Raw genomic sequence first — 22,650 nt, forward strand, 5'->3', positions numbered from 1 at the left:
TTTTACTGTCTGCCTGCCCTACCTGCTTTTGGGGGCTAAGCCAAGTGAATCGACTGCCAGGGAATGCTCAGACCATACCCTTATCTGCAGTATCACAGAGCAGACCACACAGTGACTGGTAAAGGCTCTCTGATGATTTTTTATGTTTGTCACTTCCCATATGGTAACATTTTAATATGGAAAGTACTTTTTTGTTTTATTTACAACATTAATAATGTGGCTGGATGGCCTGCTATAGTATTGTACTTTCTTTGTGTATCTAATATAACACACTCACTCGAGTCTGAATCATTTCTTAGGTATCTAATAATCACAAGAATCCCCTATGAAATTAGCTCATTTTTTCATTTTCCTGTGATAACTTATATATATGTTACATGTAAGTGCTCCATATATATGACATTTATTTACTTATTTAGTTATTTATTTTGAAAGATTTTATTGATTTTACAGAGAGAGGAGGGGTGGGGGGATTGAGAAGCATCAATTCTTAGTTACTTCTCGTTAGTTGTTCATTGATTGCTTCTCCTATGTGCCTTGACCAGGCAAGCCCTGGGTCTTGAACCAGCGATCTCAGCGTTCCAGGTTGATGCTCTATCTATACACTGCGCTACTACAGGCCAGTGTATGATAGTTATATAAATATATATGAAATGTAATTTATATGTAAAATATATTTTGCATTTGTTGGACAACTCACTGCCTTGGGATGTTATTGGTTCTCTAAGAACACATTCCTGTCAGGCACTGTAATTTCTTTTATCTTTTTTTAAGTAACTCACAGACCTTTTCATCCTGAGCCGAAATGATTACTGGGTCTAAAGCTAGGAGGTGGTAAGTTCCCAGGACCTGCTACCGAGTGACTGTCAGATCGTGTTAAGTAATGGGGACTTGTGTCAGATGGTTGTTCCTAGCTAGGGCTGCACCGTGGTAGCAAATTAGTTAGGGGCAAAGGCTCTCCAGAGGAACTCGCGGTGTACGTAGAGGTTGAGAAATGAAAGAGGGAACCAGACTTCTTCCCCACTAAGCTTCTTGAATGGCTTTTTATCGCTTGCTTTTCCTCCCACCTCCATATGCACAATGACTATTGATTAGCATGTGAGATTATCTGAGAAACAGGTTTGATCTTGAGGGTGAGGAGAGTCTAGGAAAAGAAACGAGAGGAAGGGTGGCTGACTCAGAGCAGCCTTTGAAGCTGGAAGCGGGACAAGTTCCTCGGCAGACAGGAAACAACCACTCTTCTCAGCTGGCCAGTAGCACATGCTGTCTTCCTCTGAGGGTGTTCAGGCCCTCACACCCGGATGAAGGGGTTCACTCTAAACTGCTTTAAGTCATCTGTGGGAAGACACACGTGTTCACAGTTTGCAGCGAGTTTGAAGTAGTTTTAGATGAAAGAACGCATGGATTTAGTTTGTTTTCCTGTCTCACTTTCTTTTCAGAAAATCAAAATGAGTCTGAACTTTAAGAATAGCTAATTAGTAATGTTCTTGCATCGTAGCTGAATTCTAAGATTGTTCTGGACCACTGAGTGCAAGCTCTGTTTGTATAAAACTGTGTCTAGTAGTGTCTTCGGGAATCTCAGAATACAGGTAGCAACCTAAGACCGGGTTGTCAAATGCAGAAATTTGAATTCCATTTAATTGTAACATATCAGGAAATATTTTTCCTGTTATTACTTCTCCAACTATTGAATTGAGTAAAAACCACTTATCTCATAAACTGAACAAAAACAGGTTGTAGGTTGAATTTGGTCCGTAGACTATTATATAGTTTACTGAGCCGTGACCTAAAATATTGCAGTTAGTCATACTTTTTGAAGACCTCTGTGTATCGGAGACCTTCATCACCAGCTATGTTATATGAAAAACTGCATGAAGTTTTTTGCCTTCTACTGGCTTGCTTTATGTATGTGTACATGCTTACCAAAACCATATTCTATATATAAATTTATTGGAGATTCTTAAAATATGATAAACCTGTTTTTGAACATTGGCTATCTCTTGAAAAACATGTTAAAGCTAGGGATTGAGGCCCCTAAAATATAAGCACCTGCTATGAACTAGAGATGTAAATATTGTAGCTAAAAAGTTGTAAACATGTTTATTTAAAACATAATTTGTAAATAAGAGATGGTATTTATTTACTAGGAATGTGAAGGCACTGTTAAGAATAAAGTAACCTTGAACCAATAGAATAGAACATGTGTACAAAAATGTTCAGGTACCAGTTCACATAAAAGCGTGGCCTACCAAACTTGCAACCAAGTACCAAGCTCCTTACTCCCTATTGATTGGGTGCTGAGCTGGTTGTTGCCCAGGACGTGCTGGCCATAGGCGACTTCAGCCCTTTTGCAGTCGGCCGAGATGACAGCCAAGGCGGAGAGGGAGGCTAGGCTGCCTCCCACCCCGGCCTCTGTGAGCTCCCAGGGCCATTTAGTGTAGCTTCTTGGAGGAAAGTCAATGTAGCCATGTGCATCCCAGCTCTAAGCGCATGGCTTTATCAGTCACCCCACTCTCTGACATCCTCGAACCATGTCTTTATTGAAACCCAAGCCCAGCACTCAGAGACAGCATCAAGGTATTCAGTGCCTGGCAATCATCACGTCTGTTATGATGAAGGAAATGTTGACTCAACCCAGCCCAGGAACTGCCACCAAGAGTAAAAGATCGCCAGAGGTAGGATGGGACATTTTAAGTTATTTACAGCAGCAGTTGGTCTGGAACTTGAGTCAGAGTTAGTCCTTGCTCCTAAAGGAGAAAGTTTGTCATTTATTCCTACTCTTTCTCCCTGTGTGTCTCGGCTCTCTCTCCCTTCCTCTTACATACACACAAACAACATGTCCACACACACCCTTAGTCTAAATACAAAGGATCTGATTTTATCTTCGGGCAGGATATCTTTTTCTAGTATACACCTAAGTTTTAGGTGTAGAACAGTATAACTCAGCATCTGTAGTCACTACTAGGTGACTGCCCTCAACAGCCTAGATATCATCCATCACTGTATGATTGACCTTCTTCACATTAAACCGAGTATCTCCAGTTGTTGCTGAGATCCTGTTATAAAAATAAGAAAAGTTCATCCTCATTCCTTAGCTGTATTGGAACAAATCCCTGACATTCAGGTACTGAGTCTGAGGTGAAAGACATTAATCAGTTTAATGCATGTAACAGGTAAAAATGGCTCTCTGGCCAGCATGTAGAGAAACACAGTGGACATACACCATGGACAGGTCTCCTGTGCCTTGTCCAAAGGAGGGTCCACCAGTCATTCCAGACTCTGTACTAACCAACAGTGAATATGACCATAGGTGTGTTTGACTTTCTACATATGGTAAATACCAGGACATTTGTATAATGCTTGAATACATTGTCTTCCATGCTAAGGACTTCTCTTCTTTTTATTGACAGTTTAAAATTTAGAGTACATACATTCATTTATATATCATGGAAATCAGAAAAGCAACACCCTTTAGTGGTTGATTTCACAGCACTTTATAAGTTCTTCTAAACTGTGTTTCTAAGTTCTAGCTCAGCCTGACCAGGGGTGGTGCAGTGGGTAGATTGCACTGGATGCTGAAGTCTCAGGTTCAAACCCCCAAGGCTGCCAGCTTCAGTGTAAGCTCACCCAGTGTGAACACAGGCTCACCAGCTTGAGCGTGGGATCACCGTCATGACCCCATGGCCACTGGCTTGAGCCCGAAGGTTGCCATCCTGAAGCCCAAGGTCACTGGCTTGGCTGGAGCCCCTCCACCCCCAGCCAAGGCACATATGAGAATCAATCAATAAACAACTAAAGTGACACAACTACGAAATGATGCTTCTCATATCTCTCCCTTCCTGTCTGCCTGTCTCTCTTGCAAATTAAAATGAAATAGAATAAAAAATATATAGTTCTAGCTGAGACCTAAGTAAACTAAGGGTTGGAGAGGTAATACATTGCTATCCCTTTGTTCCCACACTTATGATAACATCAGGGAATTCTAGTGGAATAATTCATAACAGTTCATATCAAGATGGATAATTCTTTGCACTAGTATCTCTCCATCCCAAGTATCTGAAGTTATTTTACCTGTTTGCATGCATTTTGAGAGGAATATAGAAGCTACTTTGCACATCTTCATCTTGTATCCTCTCTTTAATAGTCTGACTAACATCCCTCTCATGTTTCTACAAGTTCCTATACCTTTCCTGCACCACACATTTTTCTGATTTTCTTCTTTAATGGGGCCCAGTATGAAATGCTCTGTGTGAGCTGGAGTTCATTTGTGTGAGTATGTAAGTTCAGATACTCCATGTTGGGTCTGAAAAGATATCATACATATCAATGCCTCTTTTTCTTCCAAACCAGCAAAATAATTGCAAGGATTCTAGTAGCTAATTTTGCAATGTATAATCATTGTCTAGAGCCCATTAAGCATTGGTTGAAAACTTAAGTTTGAGGCATATACTGTACTTTTCTTTGCTTAAGTACAATTCTGAGAATGTGCTCATATAAGAATGGTTTTTTCTCTGTGTGTGTACTTTTTTATTTTTATTTATTTATTTTTTTTGTGACAGTGACAGAGAGTCAGAGAGAGGGACAGATCGGGACAGACTGACAGGAAGGGAGAGAGATGAGAAACATCAATTCTTCATTGCGTTACCTTATTTGTTCATTAATTGCTTTCTCATATGTGCCTTGACCGTGGGGCTACAGCAGACCGAGTAACCACTTGCCCCAGCCAGCGACCTTGGGCTCAAGCTGGTGAGCCTTGCTCAAACCAGATGAGCCCGCACTCAAGCTGGTGACCTTGGAGTCTTGAAACTGGGTCCTCCGTGTCCCAGTTTGATGCTCTGTCCACTGCACCACCACCTGGCCAGGCTGTATGTGTCCTTTTTTTTAAAAAAAAGAGGTAGTATCATTCTTTTGCTGAAATGAGAAGTTGATCGTATAGATTCTCTGAGATTTGGTTGTTTAAATATTGAGTACCTGTTTTCCAAACATTTAGAGAAACATGGCAAGTTATTTTAAAGATTTGCAACCGTGTGGAGTTGTCATTCCTTTGCTCTATTTTAGTACGAAGTGGATGTGACCTTTCTCCTGTCCCCACCACAGCCTTTCACAGTCGTCTACACTCCCTCTGTCTGCCTTTCTCACTGACAGCCAGACTCTTTTTGCTAATCAGCAAAGAAGTTCACTCTGTGAACTCTGATGGTTACACTTAAAATATGTAACAGTTCCCTTTCCTGCATAAAAAGCCGGAAAACCTCATGTAAAACAGGAAAGGAAACATATATGATAGGAAGAGAGGCTTCTGCTCCTGCAGCCACCTTGAGAAGGGGACTGTTGTTCTTATATGATATAAATGAAATGTTCGCTCTTCCCACTTTTACACCTACACATGTACTGAGCGTCTCCAAGGAGACAAGGAAGCTGGGAGTCCAGAGATGGTGAATTCTCCTCAGAGATGGCAGACTGAAGTCTCAGCCTTCTGGCCCCTCGCAGGCAGACTCTTTCCCCGAGGCTCTTGCCCGCAGACTTGCTCCAACACGTCTCGCCCTTTCCAGATGAAATAGTCTGTGTGTTACATCAGGCTGGTTGTAGTGAGTTCAGGAGGCAAAGGCTTTCCGAGGATGGGAGGGCTGGGTGTGGTAGGGAGGTGGACAGGAGGGTTCCATCTTTCCCAAGATCTTTTCTTTGTCACCCACTTATCATCTGTGCCTCTGTTCCATTACCTCCCCCTGTGCCTCTTACACACAAAGGCATCTCTCAACCTTACAAAATGCCTTACAATATTGTAACTATGAGCTGAATTGAGGGAGATTGTCCTTTTAGGAGAGGTACGGCTTTTGTTGATTCAGCAATTTAACATCTCCACTATGAACAGTAATCCTCTTGAACAGTCCCCTCTCCTCTCCTGGGCTCAGTGCGCAGTCCCCGTTCCTCTCCTGGGCTCAGTGCGCAGTCCCCGTTCCTCTCCTGGGCTCAGTGCGCAGTCCCGTCTCCTCTCCTGGGCTCAGTGCGCAGTCCCGTCTCCTCCCCTGGGCTCAGTGCGCAGTCCCGTCTCCTCCCCTGGGCTCAGTGCGCAGTCCCCTCTCCTCTCCTGGGCTCAGTGCGCAGTCCCGTCTCCTCTCCTGGGCTCAGTGCGCAGTCCCCTCTCCTCTCCTGGGCTCAGTGCGCAGTCCCGTCTCCTCTCCTGGGCTCAGTGCGCAGTCCCCTCTCCTCTCCTGGGCTCAGTGCGCAGTCCCCGTTCCTCTCCTGGGCTCAGTGCGCAGTCCCCTCTCCTCTCCTGGGCTCAGTGCGCAGTCCCCTCTCCTCTCCTGGGCTCAGTGCGCAGTCCCTGTTCCTCTCCTGGGCTCAGTGCGCAGTCCCCTCTCCTCTCCTGGGCTCAGTGCGCAGTCCCTGTTCCTCTCCTGGGCTCAGTGCGCAGTCCCCTCTCCTCTCCTGGGCTCAGTGCGCAGTCCCCTCTCCTCTCCTGGGCTCAGTGCGCAGTCCCTGTTCCTCTCCTGGGCTCAGTGCGCAGTCCCCTCTCCTCTCCTGGGCTCAGTGCGCAGTCCCCGTTCCTCTCCTGGGCTCAGTGCGCAGTCCCCTCTCCTCTCCTGGGCTCAGTGCGCAGTCCCCTCTCCTCTCCTGGGCTCAGTGCGCAGTCCCCGTTCCTCTCCTGGGCTCAGTGCACAGTCCCCGTTCCTCTCCTGGGCTCAGTGCACAGTCCCCGTTCCTCTCCTGGGCTCAGTGCGCAGTCCCCTCTCCTCTCCTGGGCTCAGTGCGCAGTCCCGTCTCCTCTCCTGGGCTCAGTGCGCAGTCCCCTCTCCTCTCCTGGGCTCAGTGCGCAGTCCCCTCTCCTCTCCTGGGCTCAGTGCGCAGTCCCCTTTCCTCTCCTGGGCTCAGTGCTCAGGAGGCCCCCCGCCATCGACTCCTTCTCCCATCCCACCATGCCACAGAAGCTTTCTTAAAATGAAAAACATTGTTTTCTTATACAGTCCATTATCTACATTTTCTAAGACTATAGTTTCAAATCCTTTGATACGTTGACCACATACATCTAAGTGTGCCTCTTCTTTGAAGCACAAATAATTAGGTATCACTTAGAAATTCTTATTGGTGTATCCACAGAGAAATCTCATTTGTCTCTAACTCCAAGCACGTCACTTAATGAGCATTCTTCACACATCTTCCACATGCACATTCATGGTTCTCAGCTGAATTGACTGAAAGAAAAAAATCACTTCTCGTGATGTTTAGCGCAATGTCTGCAAACTTCAGTTTTCTGTTACTGATCCTGCTGCTCTCTTTGGAAAGGTATGGCTAGCTATTATTCCTATTAAATTCTTTGACAGCAAATGGCCTCAGGAGGCTTTGTGAATGATACATTTTTTTCTTTCTTATTTGAACTTTTAAAAAAGATTGATCTTAATGTACAGAAAATATAGTCAGTAATACTGTAATAACTTTGTACAGTGACAGATGGTGACTAGACATGTTATGGTAATCACATGGTAAGGTGTAGAAATGTAGAACCACTATGTTGTACACCCGAAACAATATAATATATATAATATTGTAGTCAGTTACACAATCCGCACTTTGGAGGACTCTTCTGTTTTCTTTTTACTTTATCTCCAATTCATCTCACCTCTCCAATTGCTGCCTTTAAATAAAAACCATCCTGTGTCATAAGCTAGGAGTCAGTTGTAGTAGACATAACCAGTTTTGTTCACAGGTACCTAGTATACTCTTTAAGTTGACTTAGAGGTCAGATTTGAAAAGAGTTTCTCTCTCACATAGTTTACCAAAGTCTCCATTGGTATCACTCATTTGTTTAGGTTTCTTTCCCAAATAACTTTTTCCATGGAGCTCACACCACTCAGCTCTGCCTCTTTTTCTGGACTCAGATGAGGTGAGGTGAAAGCAGTCTTTTCAGCTGGAGTTCCCAAGTTCCTCCAGGAAGAATTGGAGGAGGGCGGAGGAGCCCCAGAAAAAGCCCTATTGTCTTCTAAGGTTCTGTCTTTGCCCAAGAGTTTCCCACATTCCCTCTGCCTTCCTCAAAGTACTAATCATTCACATACCAAGTTTTATGTTTGATTTTTGGTAGGAATAAAGTGTCTGCTTAGATTGCTATGCCTAAAGAACTGTGTATGAAACCGGCTAAATCTAAGAAAATGTAAATAAATTCTGGAACGTTTTCCAACTTAGACTATTGGAAAGTTTTGTTTGCTGTTTCATTTGCTTAGAAATGGGAAAGTCAGGATCCTGCTCTTGAGTGCGTGTCCTGGAGTCCTGTTGTGAAAGCGGCTCTGAACCTGCACAATAAGCGAAACGCTGCTTTCCGTTTTCATTGCAGGCTCTTCAAGTGGCAAGACAGCTCCTCCTCCAGCAGCAGCAGCAGCAGCAGCAGCAGCAGCAAGTTAGTGGATTAAAATCTCCCAAGAGGAATGACAAACAACCAGCCCTCCAGGTAACAATTCTTTTAAAAATAAATGGCTTTATACACATTGGGATAGCTGATAAGAATTCAGATGTGGATTGGGGTGAGAACTGCAGATCATGTAGGAGAATTTTCTGCGGAAGGTGCCTTTTTAGTCTTCCAATGGGCTATGACATTTTAGAAAAAGTATCTGCTCAACCCAAACAGATTGTTGGGAGCAAGATCTGTTAATTAGTCAAGATAACAGGCAACAAGTAGGTGCAGGTGTGGGTTGTTTAGTAGTAGAGCTTACCACAGAGGAAAAGTTCATAGAGCTCAGCTACATCTCTGTGTTCTCTAGTGAGGGTCTAGAACAGGGGTCTCAAACTCGCGGCCGTGCGGCCCGCCCACCAATTTTGTGAGGCCCGCAGACTGGCCCGCAGACTAATCAAACTTAGTCTGCGGGCCGCACGGCCGCGAGTTTGAGACCCCTGGTCTAGAAGTTCTCCCATGATGAGATGCACACATACTTTAGTTTAGCGCCTGGGGGGAGATTTTGCCCCAGGGGACAATGTTTGGGTACATTTTTGGTTGCCACAACTTGGGGCATTAGTGCTCCTGACAGTCTAGGAGATGGAGGCAAGGGGTGCTGCTAAACATCCTACATTGCACAGAATTATTTAGCCCAAAATGTCAGCAGTGCCAAGAGCTGTTACTGTGACTGAAGAGGATATGGTATTTTTAATATACCTGGTTGTTTTCTTTGGTGATGTTTTCAGTATACTTCTGAATTATTAATAGAGAGTAACAAGTAATTTTTATGTAAGGGTGCTAGGAGAGATTGTATTAGTAACTTCTCCTTTCAGGCCCATTGAGGATAGGGGTTAACAAAGAAGAAGAAAGAGTGAGTTTATACAAATCTAATTTTGATTTTCTATTGGAAGAGAAAATTGTAATAGAAACTTCACAGACCTTGACTCAGGGTACTCAGACCCACATCCAGGACAGGATGCCTGCAGGCAGTAGGTGGCCAGACTACTTTCATGGCTGAAGGCAGGCATCCCCAACACAGAAAGATAATACGAGTTTCTAACACTGGACATTTTGGGACAGAATCTGTAAACTGCTGCTGATGGTCACAACTTGGTGCTAATTAATTTGGTCATGAGGTTACCCCAAGTTCTAGATTGTGCTGAACATTTCTCAGATCAGAGCAAGTCAGTACCTATTCCACATTATCTTGCACAGACCACATTGACCTTGGGCGGTAAGTCCTGGTTCTGCATCCACCCGGAAACCAGCACTGTCGAGGGCGAGTTCTGCCTGTAGTAGCACTCGACTACAGCAGCGAACGTGCATGGGGCGCCAGTACTGCTAGCACACTTGTTTGGTAGACCACCGCGAGCCTCCATGCTTGTCAATGTTTGCACATGCTGGGGCCATTTTTAGTGAGGTACAGTGCCAGTGAGGTGCCATGTCAGGTGCTCTAAGAAGTGCTTTGTTGTGCAGATGTCTTAAGAACAACTCTGGAGAATGAAATATGACTGTGTTGACCTTTCTGCTGTGAGCTTATTTGTCAGGATTCAAATAAGTTGAAAGGATCAAACTGAACAGTTTCCGTAGTCAGACTGGGAATTGTGTTTCAGAGGTCAGCAGTGGAGGCCACACTGCAGATTCCAGAACATAGCCCATGGTTGGTTCATATTCAAGTACTGGGACATCTCCTGCAGACAGAAATACAATTAAAATTCTAATTTATTAATGTATACAGGGAGCCAGCCCAGGCTGTCACTCAGTGATTCCAATGAGTATCCACTGTTTTTTGCCTCCCTCTAGGAGCTCAGACAGCCTTAAAAATACTGGGAGTCTTCTTGAATTTCTTAGACCTCACGTGCATTGGAAAAATGACAATATATCATTGGGGGAGAATCTTCCAGATAGTAGAGCTGTGGTTAGAGATTTTAAAAAATAATATACATACACAATCTGTCTTGTACACTGCTCTTCAATCTTGAATATCATTTGTAATCTTTTATACTAGATTTATTTTCCCTCATACTTGCTTTAAGAAATAAAATTTTTTAAAAAGTGGCATTTTTAGGTAACTTCTTTTTCAAGATGAGTGAAGTTCCTTTAGGGCTAAATATATGATGTCAAGTTTCAAGGGGTTTCCTTTTGCGAGCTCTGTTCTTTGTGCCTGTTATATCGTTTTTAGCTACCAGAAGAATATGATGGAGCTTCATTTTTCTTGGCAAGGACGGTGTCAAAACCAACCTAACACATTTTACTGTATGAAAAGTGTGGAATGAGGGGCCATCTTGACTGCTGGTTTTGCTCATAGAGGGGCTGCTTTGCATCCCTCCCTCCCTCAGTGGGAGGCTGGACAAGCAGGGAATTGAGACCAGCTTTAGGGATTGACTGGGGAAACGAGTTGGTGGACTGGTGTGTGTGTGCGAGTGTGTGTGCGCACACACATCATGCACACGTCTCTTCGGTCATCGGGTCTGATTGTGCCAATTCACGAAGTTGTGTTAGGTTGGCTGGCCTTCCACAGACAGAGCAGAAGTTACTAACCTAGGACACGTGGTTGGTTATGCCATTATAAAAATATGTATGTCAACTCAATGATTCACAGAAGGAATAACCTGTACGTATAAGTATGTCTGCCATGCCACATCCTCACTGGGGCATCAGCCAGAATGGCTGTGGCATGAACTAGAAATCTTACAGCAAATTTCTACAGTGCTCATTTCCGAGCTTGTTACCCTTCATTAGTACTGAGAGACCTATTTTAGCAAATTTCAGACCTTCCGCATGGAGGAAGGCTTCCATGAAAGAGCGATTGGATCTGCTGGTAGCTGGAGGAAAAAGAAAGCCACCCAAATCCCCAAATATACTGTGACTCATATTTTAAGCATATCTCGCACTTTCTTGCTTTACGTTTGGCAGCGCTCCCCAGTTTCACAAGCTGGTGACACAAACAGAAGAAAATGGAAAGTTAGAGGAGGCTCCGTGGTTACTGGAGAGAGAGCACGGAATGTAGTCAAACATCACCAGTCTGAACTAACTGCCGGGAGAGCAGAGTGAAAGGGGAACAACAGTCTTCGCAGATAGGCGTGTGGAACAGAGTCTGAGCCGCCCCTTTCTTGGGTGACATTGTGATTTATATAAAGGATGATTGGGTATAGATATTGCTTCTAAGGTTCTTTAAAAATACTCTACTTACTCATCTAAATAACCCCCTATTTAGTCTTTAAATTCACTTTGCCAATTTTTTATAAATGACACAAATGAAAATTGAAAATTGGCCTCATTATAAATTCAGAAATGGAATGATCTGAGTTAATTAAGTGCAACTTGGTGAACATTTCTGAAATAGCCACAACATGTGGGACATCTTACTGGTGCCCATAGATACAGGACCGTGGAGGATATAGAGGCTGACTTCAGAATGCTTATGAGTTATAAAATTTAACCAGGTTTTGCTGTAAAAAGGAAAATTATATGTAAGTAAAAATAGTAAGCTTACTTCTATAAATATTTACATACTTCTGAAGTTCGCTTAAACAAGTGAAATAAATGCTGAATGGTGCAGGTGTGCTTGTAACCTCGGAAATGTGGAATTTTATTGGCTGAAGATTAATTTGTGAGCAGATGAGCAATTTTATTGATTGAATTTTGGAACTTTGACCACCGTTTCTGGGTAGTAAATTCATTTTGCTTCTTTAAGCATTTTAGTTGCTGGCATGAGTACATAAGCTGGAAGGAAGTCAAGTGACACATTTTCTCCTCAGAAAGGAAAAGTACATGTGTATTCTGGCAGCACTGATGATCGGAAAGAAAGTCAGCCTTGTGTGCTGCTTACAGCGGGAAGCTGACCGCAGTTTCAGGCCATCGATAAAGAGTTTGAATTTGAGACCAGTCACCTGATGGAGTTCCTCCTGCTGCTCTCCTTCCTTCCAAGGTTCTGCCACGTGCAAGCCCTCCCCCAGGACACCATTTCACTAAAACAAAGGGTAGTGCAGCCCACAGGAAGGGCAGCCGCTTAGTCGAGTTGGAAGCCAGTGTTACAACTAGGACTCCTGCTCTAAGTGGAGGAGGTTCAAATACTAGATCCAGCAGGTGTTTCTTAGCATTTTTATTTGCCATTATATAAAGCTTGCTCTAGGCAGCTTTTCTGCTTTGTATAATGCCACAAGGAATCTCAGTACCGCACGTCATTTCCATGTTGTTCGGTAAGGAATAGGTTGGTAAGAGGAAACCTAAAGGAAACTACAGTTTTACGTTGTAGGTAGTAAAAATGGAATGGTTTTGAAATACTAATTCTTAAAAACTATCCCTATGCACTGAATTAGTAAAGTGGATAATTCGGGACAGGGAGGCAAATAATTTTCTACAATGTCTAGAGCTAACATGGTCTAGAAGTGGCGTCCTCGGTTTCACATTGATATGAAGTGTTGAAATTTCAGTACCTTTTAAGAATTCATTATCATCTGACTTTGGAGAATCCCCAAAACTCTAAAAAATAAGTATTGTTAAGAGACAGTAAAATAGAAATGATACTTTTGAAATGGTTATTAAACCTTTCAGATTAAACACACCATTAAAAATGTGATAGGAGCAGTGACCGCCCCCCTCCTCCCAGAAAAGCACTCACACACAGAATTTTGTGTCTAGCTATAAGGGTTTCATGGACCTCAAGCAGTCCATATTGTTGCCTGGGTTAAATACTGTTGCTTTAAGAATTTTTTTCTAACATATTATGTTTTGTCCTTGTCTCCCTCCAAAAATCTGAGTTCAGTTGTACTGTAGTGAATTAGCTCATTTTTCTATTTCACCTACAGTTCTATTATAAGGTGACCTTGTGTCCCATTCCTCCCAGGAAAGACCCAGTCTGTTGCCTGGGTATATTTATTAAAAAACTATCACTTTCTAAAGTATCCCAGTTTAAAATTAAATTATTAATTTTGATACATTAAATTAAATCCCAGTTTGGACAATTATATGGTCACCTTACATGTATCTAAGCATTAAAATGCAAGTGCGCTGCTAATATTTTGTAAGTAAGCATTTGTCACCATCTGCATATATCACCATAAGCAAAGATAATCAATGGTTAGTAAGTGCTTAATGTGGACCAGCACCACATCTACTCTATGGTATGGGAACAATTATTAAATCATTCTGTGGATGATGAAAAGTGACACTTAGAGAGGTTATGTGACCCTGTTCAGAGCATACAGACAGTGGCAACACCAGGATGGTAGGAGAGTTTTCTTAGGACCACAGATAACCAGTTTGTCACAGGCAAGTTAATAATTGCTTCTCCTTTGATGTGGATTTATTCAGCAACTACTGAGTGCCATGTTTTCCGTCAATAAACAAGTTATTTTCCGTATCGTAAGCAGAAACAAAACCAAGTCAACCAAAATCAATTCCACTGTCAATATTTGCATTTCAGTTAAGGGGACCGATACCTGCGTAATCATCCTAACTGTCCCCTTATCTGTATGTGTGCCACAGCAGTGAGCCACAGCAAAGAAAAGGAATTTCTTATTCTCAAGTCTGAAGTGCTACTATGAGCTTCCATGTGTTGGAACATGGAAAAATATGTTATAATCATTGTTGGGGCTAGGAGGTGGGGGAGGGACAGGGGAAAAACCATCCTTGACTGGTCAAAAATGTGTAAATTGCTGACAAAATGACACATGTAATTAAGAGGGCTCCTACTATTTTACTTTGTGGTTTACACCTACAGTGTTGAAAAAGACTAACTCCCACCTCGCTAATTACCATTATCACTGAAATTGTAGGGTTGGAGTCATTAGTTCCATGTGCATTTAATTAGAGGAAGGCTGAAATTGGATTTAACTTATTACTTTTTCATGGATCACTTTCTTGTCATCACTTCAAATTGGATTGCAGCCCCAGGTAACTAATTATGAGAGCCACGGGATCAAGAATGAAAAAAAAAGGGTAATTAGGAATAACACTGTCGGACCCTTGCTGGTCGTCCACTTGTGTTTCGGGGAGCGGGGAGCTGTATTTTGTAGTCTTGCAGCTTAGGAGAGGGATATATGGTTGCCAGGCATCATGGAGTCTATCACCACCCGTAGTGGTTTCTATGATATACAACTGAGTTGAAGATGTTGAATCAATGTGGTTCCACAATCAGCTCCTTAATACCTAGATTAAACTTGTAAAAGCAACAGATTGGCTGTAGGTATGAGGCAGCTCAAAAACTGTAGTCTGGGGCCTCACATATATGATTACAACAAAGCTGTCAAGATGCCTATGAGTCAAAGTACAGAATATTTCAAGTATAGGGAGTTCAGATTTAATGAACGTATTAATGTTCCAGAAACATCATTCATATCCGACAGGAAGACATCTCAATCAGCACAGCAGTAGGGTTAAGGTTTATGCATCAGGAGTTTTTGTCAAAGTTTCCAGCAGACCATAATATTCAGGCCATTCCCTTCGCTTCTGGTATGTTCTCCACCCGCCCCAGTGTTGTGGATGGGCTTGCTGGGTTCTGTTTCTCCTAACGCCCCCATTGAAAATACTTTAAAACAAATTATATTGTTTCCATGTGCAGAGCAGAATTCAGAACTCCAGGCAATCAATTTTATTGACATTGTCTGGAAAAAAATGTTGATGACAGTTTGAGGATGTGAAAGTATTGGATTTTTAAAGTCTCCAGTACCAAGTGTGGCAAATGAATGAATGAATGAATGAATGAACAAAATGAATAAATTGGAAATGTAATTTCATTACTCAAAAAGTCCTATGAGTTAGACTCTTCTGAGAAGGGGTTCTTCTTTGATAGAGCATGACAACCTGATGAAAGTTCTCGATATCAAGCCTGTCGGTTACCTTGCAGAGAGAAAAAGCATCCCAGGGAAGTGAATCACCATGCTAAGATGGCTTGAGTTTCCTTAAGTTGTTTAAAATGGGTTTTAATGTTCTGTTAATGTAAGCAAATAGTCATGAGTCAGTCTTGGGTTGCTTTCAAACCTGGGGAAGACTTGCTCATTCTTTTCCAGGGAGTACAGGGGCACAGACCATGAAGTGCCCACCCCCCCAGACGCCACTAAAGTATCATTCCCAAGTGATAAACTATTTCTCCTGGAATGGTGAGTCCTTTTCCTGTGTGAACCTTTTAAGCAAAATCTCAAGAAGCAGAATAGTAATCATCAAGTCTAATGCAGAAAATTAAAGCTTTTTTTTTAACATCTTAAGTTGATTTAGAATTTTTTACACAATATTTGTCTGTGGTTGAAAGAGGGCACAGCAGGGTCAAGTGATGTAGTGTTTTCCATTTTTCCATGAGTCTCACAGTGTGTGATAAAAGCAAACTCCTTTATTTTGTAAGTCTGCAGGAATTTCGATGAAGTGCAGAGGTCACGTTCCCTGTCAATTTGAGCAGCCAGCATTTTTTAACTACTGTTTTTTCTTCCTTTTTGTGTGTCTTTTCTTCCCTGCCCCCACCTCACTATAAACCGTGTCCCTTTCCTGACACATGCACAGTGAAGTCCTCCAATCTGAAACTCATTAGCACACAGCGTTGGACCCTGTCCAGTGGTTAGAAAATTTCCTGAAGCCTAGAATAACAGCATTTGGTGCGAGCACCATGGACTAGAAGTGACAATGGGGGTAGTCTCGCTGGCCTGGCAGCCTGCCCAGTGGGGAGAGCCAGCTGACCGTGCAGCCCAGTGAGACGGAGGGCTTGCCTGTGGGGTGGGCGTGGAAAGTTTGGTCTTAGAGGAACGTGCTTCTGAAATCACAAGGTGCTTTTTCCCTACACTTATTATTTTAATTGGGCTGGAGGTATTTATCAACATTAGCTGCAGGAGGAACGTGAAAGCAAGCTATTAGAGAAATAGTATGAAAACCAATTTCTGTGAGATAATATTTTTTCTCTTTTGTAACTATCAAGCATTGAAGAATCTATGGATTTAATTCACTCATTTATTTTAAACTTTATTCATTATACCTCACTCTCTTCAGGTAATATAACCAAGATGAAACTCTTACCCTAACATTAGAAAATTACACAATTCACTGTGGGTCAGGATAATTTAAGCCAGGTTTTCAAACAGGAAACTGAGTCATGAAAATATAACGGTAACAGTATTCAACAGCAGACACTGTGTACTTCATAGGAGCCAACTACTGTGTGGCTCCTATATCTATATGTGGGGATAAACCATTAGTATTGCCATTTTGCAGATGAAGAAAGTGGGCCATAGAGAAGTTACCTCACCCAGGCTCAAACAGCTGATAAGTGGCAGAGGTGGGATTCTACCCCCAAAACTCTGGCCTAAAAATAGATGCTTTTCTCCATTGTATTCTGCTGCCTCTCCCTGAGCCACTGTTGAGCCCAGCAAACAGGGACAGTGACAGCGAAGGGCATGAAGGGAACGTCAGAGCTGCTAATGGTTGTCACTAACCACGAGACAACACTGTCTCCTAATTTGGACATATGCTTATGAGCCTCTTTGAAAACTAGTGCTTGTAATTGAGATATGCACTTTCTAAAGGGAAGTGGCGCTTGGGAAAGAGAAGAGAGACGAGCATCACTCAAAGCCTGCAGACAACTGCAAGGAACTGTCTGGAGACAGCCGTTGAAACTGAGAAGCAGTTTGGGAAATTTGTGTACTGATGTAATTACGGTAGTTGTGAGTTGATGTCATGCCTAGTAACTGTTTTTGTATTGCCTGGGCCTTTGTTACTGAGCTGTGATATCATGAGCAAACTATTATAAACATAGCATGGATATAGCATGCTTGTGTAACAAAAGATTGGGAACTTTTATTAAGTTTGTTTTCCTTGTCATATTGTAAAAATTTATTATGTGTACTGTGTATATTAGAAACAGATTTGGGTAATTCTGTCTAAATGAAGTCATCCCAGCTATTTCCAGACTGTCTGTTTTTGGTTGTGAATAATTTTCATACATCAGATGGTTGTCATATTTAGTGGCTCTCAAAATTTTAAAGAGAACATATCCTATTTTGAACTTTGGGTGGACTTCAGCTGCCTTGCAGTTGATGTTGTTTGAGTTTCAGATTATTGCCCAGTAGATTGCAGAGACTGAATCCTTGTCATTTCTAAAGAGTCCGGCACTGCTGCCCTCTATTCATAACTTTCACCTTTGTCAAAAGTACAGGTTTTTAACTACTGAAGTAGCAGAACTTAGAGCTGCTAGGACACGGTTGGGCAAAGAGTGCCAGGCTTTGTCCTGTTCTGTCCCATCCCACTGAGGAAAATCGGTAAACCTTTCAAGCAGAGGAGCCCAGCTTTTATCAGTGTTCACAGTAAAACATGGGTTTAAGCGGGTAGTTCAGAAACTTGGATGACTCAGTCCTTCCCAGCTACATTCCTCCAGCTCCTTCCTTTGCTGCCATTTAGAACCTGAACCTTCTCTGTTGCTTCAACTCTTTTTGTTTGATGTAACCAGCCACTTTCCTTCCTAACATCCCCCAAATCTGGCTTTTCTTCTCCTTGTTTTCTTGAAATTTTTGTCATTAAATTCAGGGGCCATGTCTCATCCTCACCTCAGCCTTCTGAACTCCTAGTCACTTACTCATCCTTTGGCTAACTCATCTTTTAGGAAATTGCCTTCTTTAAATTTTATTTATTTATATTTTTTACAGAGACAGAGAGTGAGTCAGAGAGAGGGATAGACAGGGACAGACAGACAGGAACGGAGAGAGATAAGAAGCATCAATCATTAGTTTTTCATTGCGCATTGCAACACCTTAGTTGTTCATTGATTGCTCTCTCATATGTGCCTTGACCGCAGGCCTTCAGCAGACCGAGTAACCCCTTGCTGGAGCCAGGGACCTTGGGTTCAAGCTGGTGAGCTTTTGCTCAAACCAGATGAGCCCGCACTCAAGCTGGTGACCTCTGGGTCTCGAACCTGGGTCTTGTGCATCCCAGTCCAACGCTCTATCCACTGCGCCACCGCCTGGTCAGGTGGGAAATTGCCTTCTTTAAATGTCTTTCATTCAGTACCCCTGGTCTCCTTGGCGTTTTCTTTCTGCCTCTCAGTTCTCTTCTGGAACACAAACTGATTTCCACCCTAGCATTTAGTTCCTTTGATCTTATCTGGTGGCACCTCTGTCCTCCTTCCTTGTCTTGGTACATCTACACTGACAGCTCCCAGCCTGTTTGTACCATCCGAACTGCCTGTCCTTGTCTCTTACTCAGCATCACAGCGGACGAGCTGATCACGTTTCTCACAGGCCCTACTGTCAGAGTTGGGAGTCGGCATTGCCATACTAACGCATTAATTTTCTCCGTCCCCACCATGTTATCCACCCTCAGATTTGCCATTTCCCCTTGCACTGGGTCCTCTTTCCAGTCCCTTCCCTGTGTTTCCCTGACGCTACCTGGTCCCAGAGCCCCAGCCTTCAGTTGGCACATGCCTAGATCTTGGCAGAGTTATCCCCTGGCCCCTCGTCCCCTCAGAACATGTAGTTTTCTCCATGCATGTCTCCCAGTCTTTCCCCAAAGGCCATGTCAGTCTGCTATTCAGAAACTTTCAGTGGCCCACTCTTACCTACGACACCAAGTCCCCACAATTCAGGATTGCAGATATTGCTTGTTCTGTCACCTGCCATTAGACAGAAGGCTCTGGTGATTAAATTGTTTGAGTTTAGTCATGAGAGTATTATCTCTCCAGATTTCTTCAGAAGGAAACCAAAAACCACATGCTGTGCTGTGTTTCCGTACCTGAAGCCTCTGCTATGCTGTCCCGTGCTGCTTTTTCACTGGTACCCATTGTATGACCTCTGCACAGGGCTCCTCGGGCCTCCTGTGACCACAGGACCTGGAGGCCAAGCACTCCCTTGTTTGCACGTGGAAGAGCTACTTCATCAAACCTAATGAAGCTGCTTTTACTAAGATGTTGATGAAATTATGTCTGCTTTGTTCTTTATTCAATAGCATAAAAGGATTGTTATTTATTTTAGAAGCAAAATCAAGAGTCCACAGAACACAGAGGTTCTGTTTGATCGAGGTTGGAGAGGCTCTGCCATGTATGCTGTTCTACAACCAGGATGGCTGCTGTTCCACCTCTGTGACTGATTAGCCATGTCTGCCATGGGCACTGGGTCTGGCAGTGCTTGTGTGTGTGGGCGTCCTATTTGCCAAGCGTGACAGATTTATCTGACATAGTCTGTGCTCATCACATACCAGACTAGAGAAGTACTTGGTATTATTCTTTCTGGGAAGCCTAATAGGTCCTGTGGTATTATTGAAATATTATCTAAATTTCAACATATACTTTGTTTTTCCCACTATATTTTTATTCAAGACTGATCAAATTCTTGTCATGACACTATATCTCTTCATGGTCAAACATGAGGAGTGATTTGTCTGTTAAGGCACAGATCTGATACTCTGGGCTCCACAGAAACTCAGCAAAATAGTTAAGAGTTTCAGAGGTTTGTGTATCGGAGATGAGGCACATCTTGGTTAATAGAGTGGCCTCTGGAGTCAGGCTGCCAGGTTCGAGTACCAGCATTTCCCTTACTCCTGTGTGATCTGGGAAAAGTAGCTGAACCTCTCTGTGTTTTTGTTTTCACATCTAGAGAATATGGCTCATTACCTCACTCCCTGAAGGTGATCATGAAGATTAAATGATTAGTGCGTGGGAAGTGCTTGCACAGTGCCTGGGGACTCAATAAATTCTCAGAAAAGTTAGTTCTTATAATTATCTAAACTCCTTTTAAAAGGAAAAGGACTACCTGTTAAATGCCAGGTTATATTTTAATTCATTTGATGCCAATCACTACTCAGATATATGTTTTGGCAGCATGGCAGGGCTATTCTTTTGCTTGTAGTTGGCTTGTGGTTAAGCACATTTGATAGGAAGGCATGGGGCTCCTCATCTGTAAAAGGGGTAACCCTGGTGCTCCCCAACTTGTGCTGAAGACCAGCAGATGTCACTGGATATCAGCAGCCTACGCTGGTGTTTTGCTTACAACAAACAGTAATTGCTAGCTGCTGTCATCGTCCTTCCCTGCTGCTCCTGTTATCAGCATTATCTTGATGGAGCATTATTTTCCTAAATGTGTCCATTTTGACATAAATAAAGGTCATGTTTTTCTAAAAATTCCATCCTGGGTTCTCTTTTGTCCTAGGCTTCCCAGAATTTTACATGAATTAATGTTAATTTGTTTTAAGAGTGGAGGGGTTATTGTCTAATCTGAAATCTTGATGCTGTGCAGCTGCGGATTAAGGTTGGTTGAGGCCCTGGGGGAGAAAATATTGAGCCCCTTGTCACTAGAAAAAAAATGTAAAGTTGGGGTTTTGCGGGGTTCCTTCAGAAGTCGGGGCCCAGGGTGCACGCCCGATGCGCCCACTGTTAAATCCGCCTCTGGCGCTGTGGCATTCTGCACCCCCAGGCAGAGTGGGCCCTCGGTAGGTACTTCTCCACGACATGCGTAGTGATAAGTGACTGGTAAGCGAGTGAACGAGCCGATAGCTGACCCAGAAAGAAAGGAAATTGATCCTGCTTTGGTTGAAGAGGCTGCAGACTGGTCTCAGGTTCATAAACCTCTAGGAACATTTCAGGAACATAAATACATCATTAAAAGAATCCAGTGTCAGTCCTGCCTAAATCTTTCATTGAGTCGATAAAATCTTGCCAAGTATGGAGTGAAAATCAGAAAACTCCTGCAGTTCAGTTTGACTGCCTAGTGCTCTGTTTGCCTTTTATATTCACTAATCAGTTTAAGGTATGATATTAATGACATAGAACTTTAATTCATAAGAATAGAAAGTTAAACAAGACTGAAGGCAAAATATAGAAGTGCGTTTGGTGTCAAGATTGAAGTTCAATGAAGCATAGTGAAGATGGAGGAGATTGTTAAATAAACTCGGAGGGAAGATGGAAAAGATATCTAAATCTCTCGTTTTGAAATGAATTGGTTTACTTGATTATTTGCAACAGTATCTCATTCAGGAAAATCCAAGACAAATGAAAGCAAAACAGAATTTAATTGAGCTATTATTTTGCAGACTTTGGCTTAGTTTCAGACAGCCTAATCAAATTGTGCTTTGCTCAAATAACTAATGTTAAATGCAGCCTACCAACAGATGTTTAAAAAGAGTGTAATTGGAAAATCTACATCCTGGATTTAGGCTGTCTCACTGGTAAAAATAGCTACAAATTTATGTATTTTCCAGGACAACACCAAATGACAAGCATTTCTAGAAAAGATAAAGTTTTCTTCAAGGATGCTCCATGCTTGGGTGGAATTATCTTGAGTAGTCCAAGGTGGCACTCTGGAAATTAAATTTCTTGGAAAACCTCCAGCTCTGTGCCAGATAGAGCTATACAGAGAAATCTCCTTGATCACATTACATCACCGGAGTCCTGTTACAGTCCCTGCCTCGTGTCAGGGGCCTGTGTGCTGTAATTTATAATGAACCCTTGCAAGTCATGCAAGGCACACACTGATTGATGACATGGAAAGGTGCTGTCAAGGTGGCGAGGTAATGAAGTTGACCTTCCTTCTTCATTTTCTTGGTCTCAAGTTTGTATATATAAAGAAACTATTTCACCTGCCACATTTGCTTGGAACTTTTCATTAAATCTACAAAAGGAATCTGGCTTAATAGTTAACTCTTTTCTTCTTTAAACCAGAGGTCAGCAAACTTCTGCAAAGGACCAGACGACGGTGAGTATCTTTGGTTCTGCGGGCCATTCCGTGTCTGTACTGTAGGGATGCTCACTCTGCTGTGATTCTGCAGAAACTGAACAAATGGGCATGCTGCATTTCAATCACAACTCACTGTGAACACTGACATGGGAATTTCACATTATTTTCACTTATCATAAAATAGTCTTCTTTTGATCTTTTCCCCCAACTATTTAAAAATATAAAAGCAATTCTTAGCTCAAGGGCCAGAAAAAAACACAGGCGGCGCACCAGACAGGGTCTGACCTCTGCTTTTGAAGACCGGACCTGACCCTGCGGGTTGTTCATTGGATCGGTTGCTGGCATGCTGGCTGGCGGGACTGAAGTCCTGCCCGGGGCGGTGTTCTGGGAAGAGAAGCACCTTGATTGAATTTCCTCCGAGGTGCCACCGACACCCACCTTTCTTTATTGCCTGTGTTTTTGGTCTGACACATTTCTATACATTGTGGTAGGTGTAATAACAAAAGTAGTAAGTTTTGATATTCAGAAAACAGTAAAAGGCTTAGCTGACAGGGCATTAGCTAGCCTCTATCTCATACTTGTGTAAAA

The 22,650-nt window shown here is 42.8% G+C and overlaps 1 protein-coding gene across 18 annotated transcripts in view; it reads left to right on the forward strand.

Annotated features, from left to right (window-relative positions):
* The window catches only part of FOXP1 (forkhead box P1), a 650,161-nt gene that overhangs the window by 475,835 nt on the left and 151,676 nt on the right, over window positions 1–22,650 (forward strand). For all 18 annotated transcript variants that reach the window (XR_010747235.1, XM_066351748.1, XM_066351745.1 and 15 more), the window contains one exon: window positions 8,324–8,437. Coding sequence is in view for 16 of the 18 variants with exons in the window: in XM_066351748.1 (XP_066207845.1) it covers window positions 8,324–8,437 (114 nt within the window). In the remaining 2 variants the exon portion in view is untranslated. The remainder of the gene's footprint in view (window positions 1–8,323; window positions 8,438–22,650) is intronic.

This window comes from Saccopteryx leptura, chromosome 10 (assembly GCF_036850995.1).
Source record: "Saccopteryx leptura isolate mSacLep1 chromosome 10, mSacLep1_pri_phased_curated, whole genome shotgun sequence".
Taxonomy (NCBI): Eukaryota; Metazoa; Chordata; class Mammalia; order Chiroptera; family Emballonuridae; genus Saccopteryx; species Saccopteryx leptura.